Consider the following 23847-nt stretch of genomic DNA (forward strand, 5'->3'; position numbering starts at 1 on the left):
TCTGTGGGTGGACACTTGGATTGCTTCCATGTCTTGGCTATTGTGAATAGTGGTGAACGTTAGGGTGCATGTATCTTTCCAAATCTGAGTCTCCTCCGATATGTGCTGGGAGTGGGATATTTTAGTTCCTTTTCACTTTCTGCCATAAGGGTGGTGTCATCTGCATATCTGAGGTGATTGATATTTCTCCCGGAAATCTTGATTCCAGCTTGTGCTTCTTCCAGTCCAGCATTTCTCATGATGTACTCTGCATAGAAGTTAAATAAGCAGGGTGACAATATACAGCCTTGACGGACTCCTTTTCCTATTTGGAACCAGTCTGTTCCGTGTCCAGTTCTAACTGTTGCTTCCTGACCTGCATATAGGTTTCTCAAGATGCAGGTCAGGTGGTCTGGTATTCCCATATCTTTCAGAACTTTCCACAGTTTATTGTGATCCACACAGTCAAAGGACTGTGTTGCTTCATAGTCAATAAAGCAGAAATAGATGTTTTTCTGGAACTCTCTTCCTTTTTCGATGATCCAGCAGATGTTGGCAATTTGATCTCTGGTTCCTCTGCCTTTTCTAAAACCAGCTTGAACATCAGCAAGTTCACGGTTCATATATTGCTGAAGCCTGGCTTGGAGAATTTTGAGCGTCACTTTACTAGCCTGTGAGATGAGTACAATTGTGCGGTAGTTTGAGCATTCTTTGGCATTGCCTTTCTTTGGGATTGGAATGAAAACTGACCTTTTCCAGTCCTGTGGCCACTGTTGAGTTTTCCAAAATTGCTGGCATATTGAGTGCAGCACTTTCACAGCATCATCTTTCAGGATTTGAAATAGCTCAACTGGAATTCCATCACCTCCACTAGCTTTGTTCTTAGTGATGCTTTCTAAGACATCTTCTGAAGAGGTGGGATCAAAAGCAGGGTGATGTGCATGCCCCCTGCACACATCACCATGAAAGGGGTTGCAAACCATCTAAGCCACCCCTCTGGAATGACCCCTGATCACACCCTACCTTCACCCCATATAAGGAACAAGCTCACCCCTCTTCAAGGAGCAAGCCAGCAAGAGAACCTGTTACTTGCTCTCACTCCCCACCTTGTGCCACAGGGGCCCTAATAAAGCCTTGCCTGAATTTCTTGTCTGGCCACTTATCAATTTCTGTTGATTAAGAAGGCCAAGAATCCTGGTCCATAACAATGTGAAGATGGAGGCAGAGACTGGAGTGATGTGTCTGCAGACCCAGGAATGTTAAGGACATTCCTGATAGCCCATAGAAGCTAGGAGTGAGGCAGGTGAGGAGGAGTGAGGTGGATTCTCTTCAGAGCATCCAGAAGTAATCAATCCTGCTGACCCCGTGATGTGGACTCCCGGGCTCCAGAACTGTCTGAGAATGCTATTTTGCCTTTTTTCCCCAAGTATTCATCTATTTTCATTTTCAGCTGTGTCAGGTCTTAGTTGTGGGGCACGGGCTTCTCTCTAGTTGCAGAGTGTGGGCTTAGTTGCCTGGTGGCACATGGGATCTTACTTTCCCAACCAGGAATTAAATCCTTCATGTCCCCTGAATTGGACGGTGGATTCTTAACCACTGGACCACCAGGGAAATCTCAAGTTTTTGTTTTTTTTTAAGCCACCAAATTTGTGTTACTTTGTTATGGCAGTTCTGGGAGACTAGCAGACTCACACACCGAGGGCCTCTGCATTTACCATCCCCTTTGCCTAGAATGCCCTTCCTCCAGATTCTCACGTTGTTTGCTCTGTCTCATCATTCATGGCTCAGCTCTTGGTCACATCCCAGTCATCCCAGCACCATGCCTTTTTTAGCCTTTCATCCTGCTTTGTTGGCTTCATGGTCCTCACAGTCATCCCAGGCTTCCTTTCCATTTATTTGTTCACCTCTTGTCTGGCCACCTCCCCAGTGCGAATGTAAGTTCTAGGAGAAGAGGGTCCCAGGGAACGTGTTCCTTGCTGTTTCCACAACCACTCAGAATGCCACAGCACACTGTTGGTGCTTAATACATAAAAACTTGATGCCAAGCAGGGCCCTGTGGGGCTCCTGGGCACAAGGACTTTCTGTTTCCCCCATTTCCTTGATTATAGAAAACAGCTTTAATTCAGCCTCCACAAACTTCCCTGAGTTCCAATGGGCAGACTCAAGCAGTTGTTAACTAGAGAAAGAAGGAGATACCACACCAGGCAGAAACAGTCAAGAGCAGCCTTGGGGCAAGGTCCTGTTTCCCCATCGCAGAAACACACGACAATGTCTTTGAGCCATTTTGCTGATACCGAAACCCCCTCCAGGTGGGAGAAGTTAATGATTAATGATGTTATGGTGCCCACCAGCATGTGGACACCATACTTGAAGGCTGATGGTGCTGACTCCCACTTACTTCACCACCAACCCATCAGAAGAACGTCCGCAAGCTGATCACGCCCTCCTCTTTGAACAATTACTGTAAAACTTCTCACTATCTTCCCCAAGTGGGGACACACAGTTTTGAAATCATTAGCCCGCTTTTAGCCCCCTTTGCCCGGCAAAACAATAAAGCTTTTCTTTTCTACTTCACCCAAATCTCTGTCTCCAAGATTTGATTCGGCACTGGTGTACAGAGAAACTGAGCTTTCAGCATCAAGCTGATGGGATGAATGAACCAAAGGACAAATGTGAGTTGTTTGGTTGTTCTGAACAAATAGGAGTTTCACAAACGGGTTCCCTGCTGACTCATGCATCTGAGGCTAGGGGAATCCCTGCTTTCCTCTGAGCTTCTCTGATCATCTCTTCCTCTTTAAGAAAGATGATCTCTGCTTTTAACTTTCAGTCTCTAGGAGTTAATTGAAAAATCAGACAAGCAAACTGCTCAGAAAACACTTCAGAACCTCAAAATATCTATCTCTCTTCCTTTTCTGCCATTCCACTGGGGCCAGGAGTCTGAGTATCTGCCTTCCTTATCAGCATCCAAGTCACTATGTCAAAGCAAGCCTCATCTTGCTAAAGAACAATGAGTGGAAATGAGCATGTAACAGAAACTTGGACCGATCACCACCTCAAACCAGTACATCTCCTTTCCTTCCCAGCATTGGGAACTGAAACTATTCTATAGGAAGGTCTCTCTTCCCCCTCCTAGCAAAAATCCCAGCCTGGCCAGATTCCTTTATTTGATACACAAATACTAATAGCAGCATTCGCCATACCATTAGCAGTATTCGCCACCCCCTAAATAAAAGCAAAGTGCTCTTGCAATCCTGTCTGTACTGCCCTTCCAGATTAAATCACTTCTATTTATTCCCAACTCTTTTCCATCCTTGTTCTAACGCATATGTAATTTTTGACTTAACTACCTCATGTTGCGGCTCAGATTCCACATCCCTTTCTTACACTTTGCAGTATGTGGTATTTTTTTTTCCTTCCAGGGCACAGTTAACAACCCATAAAGGTCTCCACTTAAGTAAGAAGTCCATGTCTGTGAACCATCACCCAGACACATGCAACACCAGACTGTGTGTCTCATATCAAAGTTTATTGAAGGGGTAGATTTCTTATTAGAACAGAAACACAAGCAAATGAACCAGGAGGAAATCTTTCCCCCCTCTAACCATAGGGCAGCATTTCCCTTTGAGTGATAAAAGCAAACAGAGGTGGGAAGCTGCTTTCTCCCTGGAGCCTTTTTAACAGCTCAGCCTTCAAATTAGTGTAAACAGAAGAGGAATGGATTGGCTGAAGGTTGTAGCATAAATGCCATTTCCTTTTGCTTAGTAACACTGTTTTGCTCAGACCCTCCTGGGGCGAAGCCCCTTCTTACCACCACTGGAAACTCAGATACTAACGGAAGCTCATGAATCTCTCTATCTGGTCCGTTTCTGCCAAATCATGGCTGAAAGAAGGATTGGTTCCACGGAACCCAGGTGACCTGGGTTGTTTCATGATGCCTGGGCTCCCTTCAGATGTAATAATTCCTCTCTAGTCACAGCTTTCCTTATCCCAGTGGGAGCCCACAGGAAGCTAGACATTGCCCCAGGAGCTGAGAACCAAACAAGTCTCAGGCAGGTGACAGGAAGAGGCCAGTTGAGTCCCAGGTGCCAGTGGGCCTCTCTGTGGCTCCAACACTCCAGCAGCAGAAATGTGGACAGTTTTGCCATCTTCAGTTCTGCAAGTGTCCAAGATTGAACAGAAGTCTTAGACACCTGGAAGCTTCATCCTCCATTCCCCAAGGTTCCTGTGGAGACACTCTATAGGCAAACAGCCCACACTGCCACACCGATGCCCTAAATCTGCTTCTCCGAATCTGGAAGTTCTGGGAAACCACAGACCAAGGCTCTGTTTCTCCGTGCACCAGCCAAACTGCTTCTCCAGAGATCCTGGTGCTTGATGATCATCTCCCTTCTTTGCTTGGCTTTTTTAACTGGAGACTGGATTCAGATAAGAGGGGCTCTGCGGCTCACTGGGATTGGCCATCAAAGTCTCAGGAACGTTCTTGGTAGTGCTCAGATCCCCCGTGAGCTCGACGCTGGTGCTGCGGTTGTTATCCAACTCATCTGGCCCCTTCCTCTTCAGGCAGCGGTTGATCAAGGTGGAGAAGAAGTTGGGGAAAGATGGGCTGGAGAAGTAGTACACCAAAGGGTCCAGCATGCTGTTCATGTAGGTGAAGCTGAGGGTGATGTAAAACGCCAGGTCCACTGAACGATAGATGTCACAGTTTTTCGTGCCAGCCTTGCGCAGGAGCCAGAAAATACGTATGCGCACGGCCACGCTGGGCAGGAAGCAGATGATGAAGACAATGGCCACCACCATGATGAAGTTGATAGCCCGCTTGATCTTGGCGTGTTTGTTCATTTGCCGCTGCCGCAGGCTCCAGACAATTCTGACTGAGCAGAACAGGATGATGCCCAGGGGCACGAAGAACTCCAGGAGGAACATGGCATCATGCCAGCGGAAGGCATTGCAGATGCTGAAGCTGCTGCACAGTTTCGAACCCTGATTCTCGATCAACCTCGTTCTGTATAGGAGATGGACCGTCAGGCCGATGGTGATGCCCCACAAGAGGCAGGAGATGATGCCCGCTGTCCGATTGGAGATCTTGTTCAGGGCGTGGTGGGGATGGACCACCCGGAAGTACCTATCCACGGCCACCACGGTGAGGAAAATGATGCTGCCCTGGCGGTTCATGGCCAACATGAAGAGCATGAGCCGGCAGGGGATCTCCCCAAATCTCCAATCCCACCTCCGCACGTAGTTGTCCGCCAGGAACGGTAGGCAGATGATCAGAAGAAAGTCAGCTACGGCCAAGTTGAACAGGAAAACCCGGCTGGCTTTCCAGGACTTGAGGTGGAAGCAGAAAATCCACAGGGCAAGGCCATTGCCCAGGAGCCCGAACACAAACTCCAGCCCCACGACCGGCGGCAGCACTTTGGCAATGAAATCATCGCGGAACACACAGCAGTTCTTCTCGCCTATTTTCAGAAAATGATCCTGCAGTTGGGAAGGGTTCATGAGGAATCGCGTTGGCGCCAGGGAGCAGCTCACCTAGCCAAGGTTCGGGGAACGAGGTGCGGCTCTGAGTGGCGAACCCGTGGTTCAGCGCTGGCCTTTATGTCATGTCAGAGTGTTGAAACAGATGACTGAATGGTTACCAGGAAACTACGAAATCACTTTAAGAAAAAAAAAAAAGAAGCCAGCAAGGCTCTTGTGCAACCTGCTGTTTGCATAAACAAGTAATAAAAAAAAAAAAAAATCCCCGGGGAGACAGGAACCCACAAAATTTTCTAAATGTAAAGAATATGCTTGGGCAAGCCAACTGTCATTGTGAATTACTGAAATGTGTAAGCCTGCATGCCCGTATACTGAATACTTAGCACAGGAGAATTAATTCACAGTCATGTGGTTGCCTTGCATAATGAACAAAACAACAACAGCAATATTAACTTACTGTGCTCAACAGAAAACATGAAGAATCTGCGTGCAATATCTGCAGGCGTGTGTTTTAAGAAACGGTAGTGTGTGTGTGTGATTTTTGAAGGGGGACAGAAGGCCAAGAGAACAGTAATTGTCTAGTATCTCATGGGCTGCCATCTATGGGGTCACACAGAGTTGGACACGACTAATGCTACTTAGCGCAGCAGCAGCAGTATTTTATGAGAACAGATGTGTTGCATTTGATGTTTCCAGGCCATCTTCTCCGTACAAGCATGGATTGCCTTTCTACACCAGAATGCTGCAATTAATTCCCAGCTAAGGGGTGTGGGGGGAAGCTATTTGAGAGCAGCATGCCATTTCATAAGATGCTTGAAAACTTGAACCCAGTTTGGGTTGCCAGTGGTATGTTAAAATAAGTTGGGTTTTTCCTTTGTTTATGTTAGATTTTGAGATGCCTCCATGCTCAAGTAAGTAATCGTTAAGGATGTGATTTATTAAAATTAATAAGCTTTATTTTTTAGAGCAGTTTTAAATTCCCAGCAAAACTGAGCAGAAAGTACAGCAAGTTCCTGTTTACCAGCTGTCCCCACATACAACCTCCCTCACAATGTGCATGATATTTTCGATTTTTTAAAATTTTATTTATTTATAGATTTATTTTTTAATACATTTTACTTAATTTTAGCTGCGCTGGGTCTTCATTGCTGCTCTGGCTTTTGAGTGCAGATCACTCTCTAGTTGTGGTCCTCAGGCTTCTTCTTGCAGTGTCTTCTCTTGTTGCAGAACACAGGCTTTAGGCCAGCAGGTTTCAGTAGTCACGGCACTTGGTTCAGTAGTTGCGGTTCCCAGGCTCTAGTGCACAGGCTCAGTAGTTGTGGCCCACGGGCTTAGTTGCTCTACGGGAAATGGGATCTTCCCAGATCAGAGATCGAATCCACGTCTCCTTCATCGGCAAGCAGATTCTTTACCACTGAGCCACCAGCGAAGCCCAATGTGCGTGATATTTTAAAAACCTCCATTTTTACAAAATTAAACTTTGAGGACCTAAGAAGACTTTGAACTCTGCCTTGCAGGAGGTCACCATTTCACACATCATTTTCTTGCTTTTCAGTATAATTGGGTATATAAATCCTAACAGAACATTTCTACCCTGGAATATTTTGGACTGATGAATTCTTGCTGTGCAAGAGGTTCTCAGTTGTGTTGCTTCTACTCTGAGTGAGAACTAAGGCATTTGTTTATTTCATCTTTGAAAATTTGGCCACATCATGTGGCATGAGGGATCTTAGTTCCCGGACCAGGGATCGAACCTGCTCCCTCTGCGGTGGAAGTATAGAGTCTTAATCACTGGACTGCCAGGAAGTCCCAGATATTTGTTTCTTTAGTTTCACATCCAGGTTCTGCCATAGGGGTTTGTAGACTCCTCCCAGTAAACGGGAGTCAAGATGATCTAATGTTAGGCTCACATAGGGGGCAGTGAACTTGATGATGAAGACGGTGAGGAAGATGACGTGGGCAGTCATGCTAGGGAGAGCTTCCTGCATGTCGGGTGGCATTCTCAGTGCTTTAAATACATTTGCTTGTTTTCCCCTGACTTCAGTCCATGAGGGAGGGGCTACTACTGACTTTTATTTCGAAATGAGGAAAGTGAAGCTCACAGAAGTTGGCCATATATATAGTCAAGGCTACACAGATCATAAGATTTGAATCTGGCACTGGCTTCAAAGCCTGCATCCCTAACCAATACACTACACTGCCTCTTATTATATTATTGCCCCATCTGTAAGGCTGCACCAGATTGAGGTCACATTGTGTGGGTGTGGTGAGACTCAAGTGAAATGACTAGCATTTGTTTCCTATCCTTGATGCCTGTCAATATCCTGCTCCCTTCTCAGATGAATGTGGACTTGTCAGTGACATTCAGAAAGTAACCCTAAGGGCCTGTATTAGCTAAGAGTCAGAAAATCCAACTATTCAAAATAGTTATTTCCGGGAGCTGGAATTTGCAAGTGATCTTCCCTTTGTAAGGTTTTCTTTCTGTTTTGTTTTTAATTTTTGGCAACCCACTCCAGTACTCTTGCCTAGAATATCCCATGGACGGAGGAGCCTGGTACAGGCTACTGTCCATGGGGTCACAAAGAGTCGGACACAACTGAGCGATTTCACTTCACTTCACTTCGTAGTTACTTTACAGTGTTGTGTTACTTTCTACTGTACAGCAAACTGAATCAGCTATCGAGTCATATATATCCCCTCTGTTTTGGATTTCCTTCGTATTTAGATCACCACAGAGCACTGAGTAGAGTTCTCTGTGCTGTACAGTAGGTTCTCATTAGTTACCTATTTTATACATAGTGTGTATATGTCTTGACTTCCCTGGTGGCTCAGATGGTAAAGCGTCTGCCTACAATGCAGGAGACCTGGGTTCGATCCCTGGGTCGGGAAGATCCCCTGGAGAAGGAAATGGCAACCCACTCCAGTATTCTTGCCTGGAAAATCCCATGGATGGAGGAGCCTGGTTGGCTACACTGTCCATGGGGTCACAAAGAGTTGGACACGACTGAGCGACTTTACTATCTGTCTATATGTCAATTCCAATCCCCTAATTCTTTTTTCCCCTCATAAACTGTTATTTGTTTGTTTATTTTTATTTATTACTTAAAAAATTTTTAGTTGGAGGCTGATTGCTTTACAAGCTGTGTTAGTTTCTGCTGTACAGCAGTGTGAATCAGCTGTAAGTATAAATATATCCCCTCCCTCTTGAGCCTCCCTCTCGCCCCTCTAGGTCATCACAGAGCACCGAGCTGAGCTCCCTGTACTTCACAGCGGCTTCCGACCAGCTATCTCCTTCACACTTGGTAGTGTATATATGTTAATACTACTCTCCCAATTCGTCCCACCCTCCTCTTCCCCCACTCTGTCCACCTTTGAAAGTTTTATAATTTCATAATATTTGGATAAAATTAGGAAAAAACAAGAATAGGTATTGCTTCATTTGGAAAAAAAGAGAGAGAGAAGTGGGAGGCCCTGGATGCTTTTTTCTGGCTCCATCATTACCCATGAAACCTCTTAACCCCTGAACTTCCCATGTGTAATGTGGAAGATGGGACCATCTTCCAGATCCCTTCCAGCTCTCACATCCTAGGATTCTAAACCCAAGTTCACAACTGCTCAGAAAGAGTGTTAATCCCGGCCTCCCTGGCTCCTGGCTCTGCTGTGGAATTCCCAGTCTTACCACTGTGTCATGGGCATGTTTTGTCTTGCTCCTGTCTTCCTTTTATGCATTTTTTTTTTTCTTACTAGTACATGAGTTGTACAGAAACTTGTTTTAGTGATTCATTTCAACAGCTCAGGCAGTGATTCCACCAAGTTTGGGGGAACTCCACTTAACATTTATGACTTTCACCATTAACTCAAATGTCCCTTCTTAGTTCTCTTATCACAACTGGAATGTGCCCCAGAGCAGGATGGAACTACTTTCTTAAATTAAAATTAACAATAGCTTTCATTTATCAACTGCTTGCTTTGTGCCAGGCATGGGGCTAAGAGCTATACATACATGATCTCATTTAATCCTCTCAGAAATCCATGAGGAGTTGCCCTGTTATGATCACAGACCAGAAACCTGAGGCTTAGAGAGGTTAAGTAATTCATGGTTTTTCTTTTTTTTTTTTTAATTTAAGTATAGTTTATTTACAATGTTGTGTTTGGTGTGGCGGTTTAGTCGCTCAGTCGTGTCCGACCCTTTGCGACCCCTCTGTCCACGAGATTCTCCAGACAAGAGTACTGGAACAGGTTGCCATTTCCATCTCCAGAGGATTTTCCTGACCCAGAGATCGAGCCTGGGTCTCCTGCATTGGCGGGCAGACTCTTTACCGACTGAGCTATGAGGGAAACCCAATGTTGTGTTTAATTTCTGCTGCATAGCAAAATGACTCAGCTATACATATACATATATATATATTCTTCATATTCTTTTCCATTCTGATTTATCACAAGATACTGGGTCTATTTCCCTGTACTGTGCAATAGGGCTTTGTTTTTATTCATCTGTCCCTGGTGGTCTAGTGGTTAGAATTCAGCACTCTCACTGTCTATCGGTGAACGTAGCTGAGGTTTCTGTTTCAGTAATCTATTACTATTTCAAAAACCACCACAAAATTTAGTGGCTTAAAACAGTCACTGTTTAAAAAAACAAAAAAGAGTCACCATTGTATTATCATGGCTTGACTGAGCTTAGCTAGTCAGTCCTTGTTTGGGGTCTCTTAGATGGCAGGGAGACTCACGCATGCCACTTGGGATGCCTGGGCATCTCTTCCTCTTCATATGGTCTGGGTCTCTCTCTATGGCATCTGTACACAGCCTCTTCACATATTCTTTCCACTGAGTATGCTGGACTTCTTCAAGGCTACTCAACATTTCCAAAAGCACACAAGCAGACTCTCTTTCTTTATCCCTCTCTCCCTTCTTTCTTCCCTTCCTTCCACGGCACCAGGCTCTAGTTACAGTATGCCAACACCCAGCTGTGGCATGTGGGATCTAGTTCCCTGACCAGGGATCGAACCCGGGCCCCTGGCACTGGGAGCACAGAGATGCAGACCTTCTTAATGCCATGGCTCGGAAATCCCAGAACATCACCTCCACCGCATTCTACTGGCCAAGGCGAGTCGCTGAGTCAGTCCATGTTTCACAGGGAGGGGCCACATAAGGGAGGGACTTCAGGAAGCACAGTTCACTGGTACTGTTTGGGGGGACCTGGACTCTGTAGGTAGTAAATGACATTGAGTTGGGACATTTGGGAAATGAGAGACCTTTGGACCTCCTGTGAAGAGGATACAGTAGGAGAAATCGAAAGTTAGTGGGCAGAGGAAACTGGCGATACTGACTAGCAGAGACATTAAAAGAAAGGAGAAGGATATTTCAGAGTTTTGAAACACAGTGTTAAATTTAACTGAAAAAGTCTGAGGGCAAACCAGAATAACCAAATAATCTTGAAAAAGAAGAACAAAGTTGGAGGACTCACATTTTGCAATGAAAAACTTAACTGCAAATCTATAATAATCAAGACAGTGTGATTCTGGCATAAGAATAGATGTATAGATCAATAGAGCAGGATTATTCAGAGTTCAAAAATAAACTCTTGCATTTATGGTCAGATGATTTTCTTCATCTTTTTTTTTTTTTTTTTAGTATCTATTTATTTATTTGGCTGTGCTGAACCTTAGTTGTGGTGCTTGGAATTTTCAATCTTCACTGCAGCATGTGGAAACTTTAGTCGTGATGCCTGAACTCTTGGTTGCTGCATGTGGGGTCTAGTCCCCTGACCAGGAATTGAACCCAGGCCCTCTGCATTAGCCACTGGACCACCAAGGAAGTCCTATGGTCGGCTGATTTTCAACAAGGGTGCTAAGACAAATCCATGGGAGAAAGAATCATCTGTTCAATAAGTGCTGCTGCTGCTAAGTCACTTCAGTCGTGTCTGACTCCGTGCAACCCCATAGATGGCAGCCCACCAGGCTCCCCCGTCCCTGGGATTCTCCAGGCAAGAACACTGGAGTGGGTTGCCATTTCTACTAGATGACTAAACAGGCAAATGAATGAAGTTGGGTCCTTTCCTTGAACTGGACACAGAAATGAACTCAAAATGGATTACAAACCTAAACATAAGGCATAAAACTCTTATGAAATCCTAAGAGTAATTCAGCATGACTGTGGCTTAGACAGAGCCTTTCTAGGTACAACATCAAACACACACACAAACAAAACTGATAAGCCAGACTTTATCACTTTAAAGAAGTGAAAGTTTTTGTTTGGTTTTTACAAAAAGAAGAAAAAAAGATGCTTGTTAAACAAACCAACCAAACAAGGGCCCATTGGCGAGAGTGTGGAAGAAGGCTTTTTCACACACTATTGGGAGAGTCTAAGTTGGTTAAGCCTTTTTGTTGAGTAATTTGGTGGTATCTATCAAGATTTTAATAAGAGCTAATACAATATAATAATAAGGATTAATAGAAGTAGAGCTACTCCAGGGACTTCCCTGGTGGTCCAGCGGTTAGGACTCTACATTTCTAATGCAGGGGGCATGGAATTGATCCCTGGTCAGGGCACTACTGTAGAGCATGGTCAAAAAGTAAAATAATAATAATAACTTAAAAAAAGAAATAGAGCTACTTCATGTTGGTCGCTCCACCCGTCAACAGAAAATTGGATTAAAGAGTTACTGAGCATGGTCCCGCCCATCAGAACAAGACCCAGTTTCCCTCTCAGTCAGTCTCTCCCATCAGGAAACTTCCATAAGCCTCTATCCTTCTCTATCAGAGGGCAGACAGACTGAAAACCACAATCACAGAAAACCAACCAATCTGATCACATGGACCACAGCCTTGTCTAACTCAGTGAAACTATGAACCATGCCATGTAGGGCCACCCAAGACTGACAGGTCATGGTGGAGAGTTCTGACAAAACGTGGTCCACTGGAGAAGGGAATGGCAAACCACTTCAGTATTCTTGCCTTGAGAACCCCATGACAGTATCAAAAGGCAAAAAGATAGGACACGGAAAGATGAACTCCCCAGGTTGGTAGGTGCCCAATATGCTACTGGAGATCAGTGGAGAAATAACTCCAGAAAGAATGAAAAGGCAGAGGCAAAGCAAAAACAACACCCAGTTGTGGATGTGACTGGTGATAGAAGTAAAGTTCGATGCTGTAAAGAGCAATATTGCATAGGAACCTGGAATGTTAGGTCCATGAATCAAGGCAAATTCAAAGTGGTCAAACAGGTGGTGGCAAGAGTGAACATCGGCATTCTAGGAATCAGCGAACTAAAACGGACTGGAATTGGTGAATTTAACTCAGATGACCATTATATCTACTACTGTGGGCAAGAATCCCTTAGAAGAAATGGAGTAGCCATCATAGTCAACAAAAGAGTCTAAAATGCAGTACTTGGATGCAGTCTCAAAAACGACAGAATGATCTCTGTTCGTTTCCAAGGCAAACCATTCAGTATCACAGTAACCCAAGTAACCCCAACCAGTAATGCTGAAGAAAATGAAGTTGAATGGTTCTAAGAAGACCTACAAGATCTTCTAGAACTAACACCCAAAAAAACATGTCCTTTTCATTATAGGGGACTGGAATGCAAAAGTAGGAAGTCAAGAAACACCTGGAGTAACAGGCAAATTTGGCCTTGGAATACGGAATGAAGCAGGGCAAAGACTAATAGAGTTTTGCCAAGAGAACACACTGGTCATAGCAAACACCCTCTTCCAACAACACAAGAGAAGACACTACACATGGACATCACCAGATGGTCAATACCGAAATCAGACTGATTATATTCTTTGCAGCCAAAGATGGAGAAGCTATATACAGTCAGCAAAAACAAGACCGAGAGCTGACTATGGCTCAGGTCATGGACTCCTTATTGCCAAATTCTGACTCAAATTGAAGAAAGTAGAGAAAACCACTAGACCATTCAGGTATGACCTAAATCAAATCCCTTACAATTATACAATGGAAGTGACAAATAGATTCAAGGGATTAGATCTGATAGACAGAGTGCCTGAGGAGCTCTGGACAGAGGTTCATGATATTATATGGAAGACAGGAATCAAGACCATCCCCAAGAAAAAGAAATGCAAAAAGGCAAAATGGTTGCCTGAGGAGGCCTTACAAATAGCTGAGAAAAAAGCAAAGCAAAAAGCAAAGGAGAAAAGGAAAGATATACCCATCTGAATGCAGAGTTCCAAGGAATAGCAAGGAGAGATAAGAAAGCCTTCCTGAGTCATCAGGGCAAAAAAAGAGAGGAAAACAATAGAATGGGAAAGACTAGAGATCTCTTAAAGAAAATTAGAGATACCAAGGCAACATTTCATGCAAAGATGGGCTCAATAAAGGACAGAAATGGTATGGACCTAACAGAAGCAGAAGATAAGAAGAGGTGGCAAGAATACACAGAAGAACTGTACAAAAAAGAGCTTCATGACCCAGATAATCATGATGGTGTGATCACTCACCCAGAGCCAGACATCCTGGAATGAGAAGTCAAGTGGACCTTAGGAAGCATCACTAGGAACAAAGCTAGTAGAGGTGATGGAATTCCAACTGAACTATTTCAAATCGGAAAAGATGATGCTGCGACAGTGCTGCACTCAAGATGCCAGCAAATTTGGAAAACTCAGCACTGAGCACCGGATTGCAAAGGGTCAGTTTTCATTCCAATCCCAAAGAAAAGCAACGCCAAACAATGCTCAAACTACCGCACAATAACACTCATCTCACACGCTAGTCAAGTAATGCTCAAAATTCTCCAAGCTGAGCTTCAACAGTATGTGAACCGTGAACTTTTAGATGTTCAAGCTGGTTTTAGAAAAGGCAGAGGAACCAGAGATCAAATTGCCAACATCTGCTGGATCATCGAAAAAGCAAGAGAGTTCCAGAAAAACATCTATTTCTGGTTTCTTGACTATGCCAAAGCCTTTGACTGTGTGGATCACAGTAAACTGTGGAAAATTCTTCAAGAGATGGGTATACCAGACCACCTGACCTGCCTCTTGAGAAACCTATATGCAGGTCAGGAAGCCACAGTTAGAACTGGACACGGAACAACAGACTGGTTCCAAATCAGGAAAGAAGTACGTCAAGGCTGTATATTGTCACCCTGCTAATTTAACTTATATTCAGAGTACATTATGCTAAATGCCGGGCTGGATGAAGCACAAGCTGGAATCAAGATTGCCAGGAGAAATATCAATAACCTCAGATATGCAGATGACACCACCCTTATGGCAGAAAGTGAAGAGGAACTAAAGAGCCTCTTGATGAAAGTGAAAAAGGAGAGTGAAAAAGTTGGCTTAAAATTCAACATTCAGAAAACGAAGATCATGGCATCTGATCCCATCACTTCATGGCAAATAGATGGGGAAACAGTGGAAACAGTGACAGACTATTTTGGGGGGCTCCAAAATCACTGCAGATGGTGATTGCAGCCATGAAATTAAAAGATGCTTGCTCCTTGAAAGGAAAGTTATGACCAACCTAGATAGCATATTCAAAAGCAGAGACATTACTTTGCCAACAAAGTTTCGTCTAGTCAAGGCTATGGTTTTTCCTGTGGTCATGTATGGATGTGAGAGTTGGACTGTGAAGAAGGCTGAGCACCGAAGAACTGATGCTTTTGAACTGTGGTGTTGAAGAAGACTCTTGAGAGTCCCTTGGACTACAAGGAGATCCAACCAGTCCATTCTGAAGGAGATCAGCCCTGGGATTTCTTTAGAAGGAATGATGCTGGAGCTGAAACTCCAGTACTTTGGCCACCTTATGCGAAGAGTTGACTCATTGGAAAAGACTCTGATGCTGGGGGGGATTGGGGGCAAGAGGAGAAGGGGATGACAGAGGATGAGATGGCTGGATGGCATCACTGACTCGATGGACGTGAGTCTGAGTGAAATCCGGGAGTTGGTGATGGACAGGGAGGCCTGGCGTGCTGCGATTCATGGGGTTGCAAAGAGTCAGACATGACTGAGCGACTGATCTGATCTGATCTGATTGGAGAAGACTCTTGAGAGTCCCTTGGACTGCAAGGAGATCCAACCAGTCCATCCTAAAGGAAATCAGCCCTCAATATTCATTGGAAGGACTGATGTTGAAGCTGAAACTCCAATACTTTGGCCACCTGATGCGAAGAACTAACTCATTGGAAAAGATCCTGATGCTGGGAAAGATTTAGGGCAGGAGGAGAAGGGGACGACAGAGGATGAGATGGTTGGATGGTATCACCGACTCAATGGACATGAGTTTGAGCAAGCTCCGGGAGTTGGTGATGGACAGGGAAGCCTGGCATGCTGCAGTCCATGGGGTCGCAAAGAGTCGGACACGACTGAGCAACTGAACTGAACTGAATGTTGGTTATTATTGTAGGGGCTTTATACAGCTAAACTCATTTAGTGCTCAGAACAGCTTTAAGAGATAGGTAGTATACATAGGTACTATTCTTTTACAGACAAGGAAAATAAAGCAGTGAGAGGTTAAGTAATTTTCTCAAGGTCACACAGCTAGTAATAAAAGGAGATAAGATTGGAACGCACAAGATGTAACTCCAAGGTTTCTCCTCTCAGCCACTGTGCACTTGACCTCACCCAGTGTGCCTTTAACTCAGCAATTCCATGTCTAAGAATCTATCTTCCAAAGTCTTTGACACAACCCAAAGATAAATCATTCAGTAGGTTCACCATAGCATCCTGACAATAGAGGAAAACTAGAAATAAATGTCTGTTAGTTGAATAAACTACATGTGGCTCATTTACACAATAAGATATAATTTCAAAAAGGAAATTGATCTCTATTCTGACAGGAAGGGCTTCCCAGGTGGCTCAGTGGTACAGAACCTGCCTACCAATGCAGAAGATGCAGGAAACCTGGGTTCGATCCCTGAGTCAGGAAGATCCCCTGAAGAAGGGCATGGCAACCCACTCCATTATTCTTGCCTGGGAAATCCCATGGATAGAGGAACCTGGCAGGCTATAGTCCATAGGATCACAGAGTCAGGCACGACTGAGCATGCACACACTGATGTAGGAAACTGTCCATGATAGAATATCTTGCAAAACTCTATCTTTATATCTTGCTTTAACAAGATGAAAGATTCATTACCTTTGTGCAAATATGTTTGTATTCCAAATGTTAAAAGTCACCACCTCTAGAAATCAGATTAAGAGGAAGGAAAGGAAGACCTTTACTTCTTACTTTATATATCTGTGTGTTCCTTGATTTCTGAATGAAACATAACATGCTTCTGTAATGAAATACATTGAATTTTTGTCTAAAAAGAAAGAGAGCTGCAAGTCTATTCATGAATCTTCTGTCAGGACAGATTGTGAGCAGAGCCTTCTCACCCAGGTGGATCTCGCAGCTTCCCCTCTTACCAGGTTGTTGTGGCCCAGCCTAGACTTTCCATTCCGGTCCCATTGATCTTCCTGCAGTTCCCTCAACCAGGATTAAGGGCCCCTGGCTTCTCCTGTAGAACCCCAAGTTTACCACTTTCACTGCAGTTACCCTGAATGGTAAATTTAGTTTTTCCTTGGTTTCTACATTGGAACCCACGGGGTGAGGGCTATGTTTTTCACTTAGGTTTTCACTGTGCCTGGTACAGAGCTGGTACCTAATGAATGTTCCTTGAAAGAGGGAATGAATGAATGAAACCATATCATCACTGGAAGCTGAATACAGAGTAAGCCCATCTCTGAGCCCATCTGTTTATGCTGCTCCATCACAAACTCTGTCTATATAAAATGTAGGGCCCCAGACTTCCCTTGGAGAAGGAAGTGGCAACCCACTCCAGTATTCTTGCCTGGAGAACCCCAGGGATGGATGAGCCTGGTGGGCTGCCGTCTATGGGGTTGACACGACTGAAGCGACTTAGCAGCAGCAGCAGCAGACTTCCCTGGTGGTCCAGTGGTTAAAAATCCACCTGCCAATGCAGGGGACATGGATTCAATCCCTAGTCCGGGAAGATCCCACCCATGTCAGCTAAGCCTGTGTGCCAACTACTAAGCCAGTACACTGCCAAAACTCAATCGATCAATTAATTAGTTTTGAAAATGTAGGGCTCCAGCTTCATGACTGAGTTCAGAAGGGTCCTGTGTTTAGTTTATGCCTTGCTGTCACTATCTTGAAATGCTTTATGCTTCTTGAATGAGGGACCTTGCATTTTCTCTTTGCACTGGCCTTTCAAATGAGATAGCTAATCCTGAAGCCATTTATGGACTCACTGAGATGGTGGGGTCTTGCGTCATATTGGAAAACTGCGAATGAGAAGGCCCAGGAGGCAGCAAGCTGAGAATGTGCATCATAGTGTGTCCACCTCCCACCTCAGAGTTCTAATCCCGCCCAGCAGCCCCTGCACTCTGGTGACCTCAGACACCATCCTAACCATGGCAATAGTAGGAAAGGGCAAGGAAACCCATTCTGAGAGTAGTCCAGAATCTATATTTTCATAGTCAGCACCAATAAAAGGTACTTCTTATTTTTTTTCCATAGAATTTGTGAACAATAATGGTTTACTATCCCTTCTCACTTTTATGTGACTTTTCCTGAAAGACCCTGAGTCAAAGGAAACAACATTTTCTCCATCAATGACATTTCCCTATTCCAGGTAGTTTAAACAAAGTTTCATCAACAAAGCTATACATCAGTTCCTTACAATTTCTGAAGAAGGCTTCTTGATAACATTTATGTTTCACCACATTCTGTGAATTTGAAAGAAGCAAAATCAGAATGAAGACTGTGGTTGGGGTCAGGATCTTTCTTTCGGTTTGTTCTTGCTGTTTTTTAGTGAGAACCTCAGCCTACCAGGGCTTCCCTGGTGGCTCAGATGGGAAAGAATCTGCCTGCAATGCAGGAGACCCAGGTTCTATCCCTGGGTCAGGAAGATCCCCTGGAGAAGGGAAGGGTTACCCACTCCTGTATTCTTGCCTGGAAAATCTCACGGCCAGAGAAGCCTGGTGGGCTCCAGTCCATGGGGTCTGAAAGAGTTGGATAAACACAACTGAGCCACTAACAATTAACCCTGGATTTTTTGGACTTTTTTTTCTCTTGGAGGGTAAAGTCTCATGACTCTTTTGATATAGGATGACACACAGGATACAGGCTTTGTTTTGGAATCTGTTTTTATTAAGATGGAGCAACAAGGGGGCAGCCCAGGAAAGAGTGAACTAAGGATAGAGTTTAAAGCAGAAGTACAGGTTTTTCACAGATTTCTGTCTAGAGTTCTTTGAAGCTGATAAGAATCCTTACTTTCACTTCTGCCCTGGAAGCAGGGGAACTAACAGAGTGACAGCAGAGTAGCTACTTACGAGCTTTGAACACCAGGGGAAATTGCTCCTGTGCCTCGGTTTCTTTATGTGTAAAGTGTGTTGACATAATACATCAGAACATTGAGCATGACTGCCAGGCAATGCACTTAATGCTTTACATACACTTCCTCATTCATTCAATTTACTGAGCACCTACGGTGTGTATTCACACTTCTAGACTCTAAGGATTTACGAGTAAACAAAGTACCTGTGCTTCAGGATCTTACATTCAGTGAATTGACCCAACGACCTTCTTTTTTCTTTTTAACCATTTTTTACTTGTCTGCGCTGGGTCTTCGTTGCTTTGCGCAGGGTTTGTCTAGTTGCAGTGAGCAGAGGCTACTCTTCCTTGTGGTGCACAGGCTTCTCATCGCAGTGGCTTCTCTTGTTGTGAAGCACAGGCTCTAGGCACACAGGCCTCAGTAGTTACAGCGCATGGGCTCAGTAGTTGCAGTGTGAGGGCTTAGCTGCTCCATGGCATGTGGGATCTTCCCAGACCAGGTATCGAACCCATGTGCCCTGCATTAGCACACAGATTCTTTACCAATACCACTAAGCACCAATGGAGTCCCCCAAAGACCTTCTGATGTCAATGTTATTGTTACCCCTGTTTGACAGATGAGGAAATTAAAGCTAAACGTGGTTAAATAAAATCTGCCCCCAGATCACACGTCTAGTAGGTGGCTAAGCTGGCATTTGAACTTAGATTGATCTACTTTGTACAACCCATATTTTCCATCTCTGGGCTGTGCAGTGCTCCTTAAAAATGAGTTAATAGAAACAATATATATATATATATGTGCATAATTAGTCATGTCCAACTCTTTGTGACTCCATGGACCGTAGCCCGCCAGGCTTCTGTCCATGGGATTTCCCAAGCAACAATACTGGAGTGGGTTGCCATTTCCTTCTCCAAGGTCTTCATGACCCAGGGATGGAATCTGGGTCTCCTGCATTGCAGGCAGATTCTTTACCTCTGCGCCACCTGGGAAGGCCAGGGACAGCCTAGATGGGTGTTTTGAGGCCAAAGAACACAACACTGGTATCAACATTCAGAAAATGAAGATCACGGCATCTGGTCCCATCACTTCATGGGAAATAGATGGGGAAACAGTGGAAACAGCGTCAGACTTTATTTTTCTGGGCTCCAAAATCACTGCAGATGGTGACTGCAGCCATAAAATTAAAAGACACTTACTCCTTGGAAGGAAAGTTATGACCAACCTAGATAGCATATTGAAAAGCAGAGACATTACTTTGCCAACAAAGGTTCGTCTAGTCAAGGCTATGGTTTTTCCTGTGGTCATGTATGGATGTGAGAGTTGGACTGTGAAGAAGGCTGAGCGCCGAAGAATTGATGCTTTTGAACTGTGGTGTTGGAGAAGACTCTTGAGAGTCCCTTGGACTGCAAGGAGATCCAACCAGTCCATTCTGAAGGAGATCAGCCCTGGGATTTCTTTGGAAGGAATGATGCTGAAGCTGAAACTCCAGTACTTTGGCCACCTCATACGAAGAGTTGACTCATTGGAAAAGACTCTGATGCTGGGAGGGATTGGGGGCAGGAGGAGAAGGGGACGACAGAGGATGAGATGGCTGGATGGCATCACTGATTCGATGGACGTGAGTCTGAGTGAACTCCGGGAGTTGGTGATGGACAGGGAGGCCTGGCGTGCTGCGATTCATGGGGTAGCAAAGAGTCGGACACGACTGAGCGACTGATCTGATCTGATCTGAAGGGCCTTAATGGGCTTTCCCAGCGGAAAAGAATCTGCCTGCAATGCACAAGCCACAGGAGGTACAGGTTCGATCCCTGGGTCAGAAAGATCTCCTGGAGGAGGGCATGGTAGCCCCCTCCAGTATTCTTACCTGGAGACTCCCCATGGACAGAGAAGCTAGGTGAGTTACAGACCATAGGGTCACAAAGAGTCGGACACAACTGAAGCGATTTAGCCTGCATGCAAGGGTTTTAATTGGAGAGAATCCCCTGGGGATTTGAGAACGTGTAAAGAGAGGAGCCAAGAACGTTTTCACCGCTTTGTGACTTGAGAACGGAGCTGAGATCAGCTTGGCATCTCTCCCCCTAATCCAGGGCAGAAGCAGCATGTCATTTCATACAATCGTCTCATTCTGAGGACCCCATGGGCATATTGGGAAATTCATGTACGCAAGGCCTACTACCTTGCCCACCCTTTGGTGTTTGTATAGAATCCTACAGTAAAAGGAAAATAGCGGTGTTTGTAGAGAACAGGTCTAGAAACTATAGTTATCATAAGGGTGAAGGTCATTAACTTCTCTGTTTGTCCCCTCCCCCAAAACACACAAGTTGACTAAGGACCCTCTGGGTCAAAGGGATACTAGCAAAGTACCTGGCACAGAATATTAATTCAGTAAATACATAGAAAAAGAATGAGTGAATAATTTAAACTCATAGTCACATTACAAGCAGCCAAAGCAATTTCGCTGGACTCAGCACTTCCCAAGGGCTAATAGGACTTTTTCAAGTGCTCAGCTTCCACTGGAAAAATCAGGACAGGTAAACATATCTTTCAGTGCCTTCTTTGAAATGCAAATACTTGCAGAACAGCGTGGAGCTCCGAAACGCTGGCAGCATATTGTTTTTGCTGTCATTCTTCTTAGGCTCCTGAGAAGTCAGAAAAGTAGAGGGACCCTGGGAAGATGAAAATCTTTGGGACCAAGACATCCCACTCTAAAGAGCCTCCCTCTGCCTGAAATAAAAATATTGACTTATCCCAGTTTCTATCTTCCAAGAAAAGTAAGGATTTAAGATCAGAGGATGGGTCATTAAATTCACTGACTCCCCCAGGGAGAGAACATGACAGAATGACAGATTTGAACATTAGTACATTTCACCTGAGCCATTTAAAATTTCTCAGGGGCCAAGCTCTTCCCAACACACACACACACACACACATGCACACATACACACGCACTCGCACACACACACACACACACACACACACATGCACACACATGCCTCTGTCATTAGAATCAAACTATATAAATGCAACTGACTCACTTCTCAAGTGGAACCTTCCAAAAAGGCATAGTGATCCGAATTTCATATCCAACAGAGTGAGGAGTATACAGCTAAGAAAGAATGGCATTTTCAAGGCTCCCCACCCCTCAGCATGGAGTATTTCTAAGTCACCAATCCATCCTCCTTGATTTTGTCCATCTGTCTGTCCTGGTGCCATCCGTCACATTTGGAGATCTCACTGCACCTCAGACTGGCTTTGGAAGCTATTTGCCACACTGATGCAACTCTTGCAACAAAGGTTGGAAGTGGGCATCCCCTCTGGCCTCTTGAAGCATCCCGGACACCTAGGTCTCACACTGCAGATTTTGAGCTTGGTGTAGAATTTGGGGAATGAGGGACTTGAAAAATAATATACCAGGGGGTCCAGCATGCTGTTTATGTAGGTGAAGCTGAGGGTGACGTGGAGGGCCACATGGACAGATGGATTGCAGGCGCTGGAGGGCACCGTCCAGAGGAAATACAGTCTGGCCAACGCGCTGGGCAGGTAGCAGGCAATAAACACCACCGCCACCATCATGATGAAACGAACAGGCTTCTTCATCCGGCTCTGCCTGGCCAGATGCTGCCTCTGCTTGAGGCTCCAAATGATCTTGAAGGAGCAGAACAAGATGATGCCAAGGGGCAGAAAGAACTCCAGCTGGAACATGACATCATGCCAGCCATTGGCCGATACCATGATGAAGCTCTCACAAGCTATGACCTTCTCTTGCACACACAGATGGTTCTCCAACAGAAGATACAGAGTCCCCAAGATGACCAGGGTCCAAAGGGCACAGACAATGCCAACCGCAGTCCAGTTGGAGATGGTGTTCACCATATGGTGGGGGTGGACCACTTTAAAATACCGGTCCACAGCCACCATGGTGAGGAAGACAATGCTCCCGGCCCTGTTCATGGCCAGCATGAAGAGCGCCACCCGACAAGGAATATCCTCAAATGCCCATTGCCTCTGTCTGAGGTAGTAGTCTGTCCGAAAGGGCAGGCAGATCATCAGAAGGAAGTCGGCCATGGCCAAGTTGAACAGGTAAATAGTGCTCGGCTTCCAGGTCTTCATGTGAAAGCAGAAACCACAGAGGGCGACACCGTTGCCCAGGATGCCGAGCACAAAGGCGAGGATTAGCAGCGACGGCATCACCTCGGGCATGTGGTACCCCTGGATGAGGCAGCACGACCTGTTGGCCATGGTGGACAGAGGACCAGTGCTCCGTGTGCCGTGCCGTGCCGTTTCCAACTTCTTCACCGTGGGAGGCAGGTACTGCACATGTACGTGGATGCAGGCCCCCCCCCGGAGAACAGAAACTTCAGCCAGGAAATGCAGCACTGCGGTGGAGGCTGGATCACAAGCGGTCCATCTCCAACCCCCACCCCCCACCTCCTGGCCCAAGAGCTGAAGCCTGTAGCACCCCAGGGCCTGAAAACATAGGTGACTTCACCAAGTTGTCATTTCTGGGAAGCAGCTGGCTGGTCCGAGGAAATCCATGCCGGAGAGGAGTCGTTGGGACCTGCCCCAGAATGAATTTTTCTTTCCAGCCTCTCTCTTTCTCTTCAGAGTCTCTCCTAGCTGGAGGATTAAGCGAAGCTACCCAGAAGGCACGAAAAACAAACAAAAAAAAGCTTGTTTTTCCTCCCTCCCCAGTGGAGAAACACAAACATTTCCTGGAGCTGTTCTGGGTCTCTCCTCCCTAACCTTTGCCTGACTGCCCCAACCTCACCCTCATCCCGTGGGGGCCCTCCCAGGCGGTGCCAGAGAGGGGAGGCTTAGCTCTGCCGCTCCTCAGGGCCACTTCCTGCGCCCAGACCCAAAAATACAGCACTTCAAAATCAGAAGGATCTATGGAGGGGAAAAAAAAATCCCTAAAATAGCACTTGTTTGGCTGTTTGAAAAATTCTCTGAAGTGAGTCGCCCTTCCTCTCCTTCACTGGCACCTCCTACCCTGGGCATCCTTCCCTGGACCCAGTGACCAGCTGCACCACCACTGAGACCATGAAATGAATCTGAAGCCACTTCTCATGTCCCTCTTCATGAAACAGCCTC

At 45.3% G+C, this 23847-nt stretch overlaps 2 protein-coding genes across 2 annotated transcripts; both read right to left on the bottom strand.

Moving 5' to 3' along the window:
• Nucleotides 1-3490: 3490 nt before the first annotated feature.
• LOC102410337 (hydroxycarboxylic acid receptor 2) lies at nt 3491-5561 on the bottom strand. Its single transcript, XM_006080853.4, has one exon. The coding sequence runs from the start codon at nt 5473-5475 to the stop codon at nt 4384-4386; it is 1092 nt and encodes a 363-aa protein (XP_006080915.4). The 5' UTR covers nt 5476-5561; the 3' UTR covers nt 3491-4383.
• A 14806-nt stretch (nt 5562-20367) lies between these two features.
• On the bottom strand, nt 20368-23578 carry HCAR1 (hydroxycarboxylic acid receptor 1). The gene has a single exon (XM_025267722.3). It carries the CDS (start codon nt 22993-22995, stop codon nt 21988-21990), a length of 1008 nt encoding a protein of 335 aa, XP_025123507.3. The 5' UTR covers nt 22996-23578; the 3' UTR covers nt 20368-21987.
• Between the last annotated feature and the right edge of the window lie 269 nt (nt 23579-23847).

This window comes from Bubalus bubalis, chromosome 17 (genome assembly GCF_019923935.1).
Source record: "Bubalus bubalis isolate 160015118507 breed Murrah chromosome 17, NDDB_SH_1, whole genome shotgun sequence".
Classification (NCBI taxonomy): domain Eukaryota; kingdom Metazoa; phylum Chordata; class Mammalia; order Artiodactyla; family Bovidae; genus Bubalus; species Bubalus bubalis.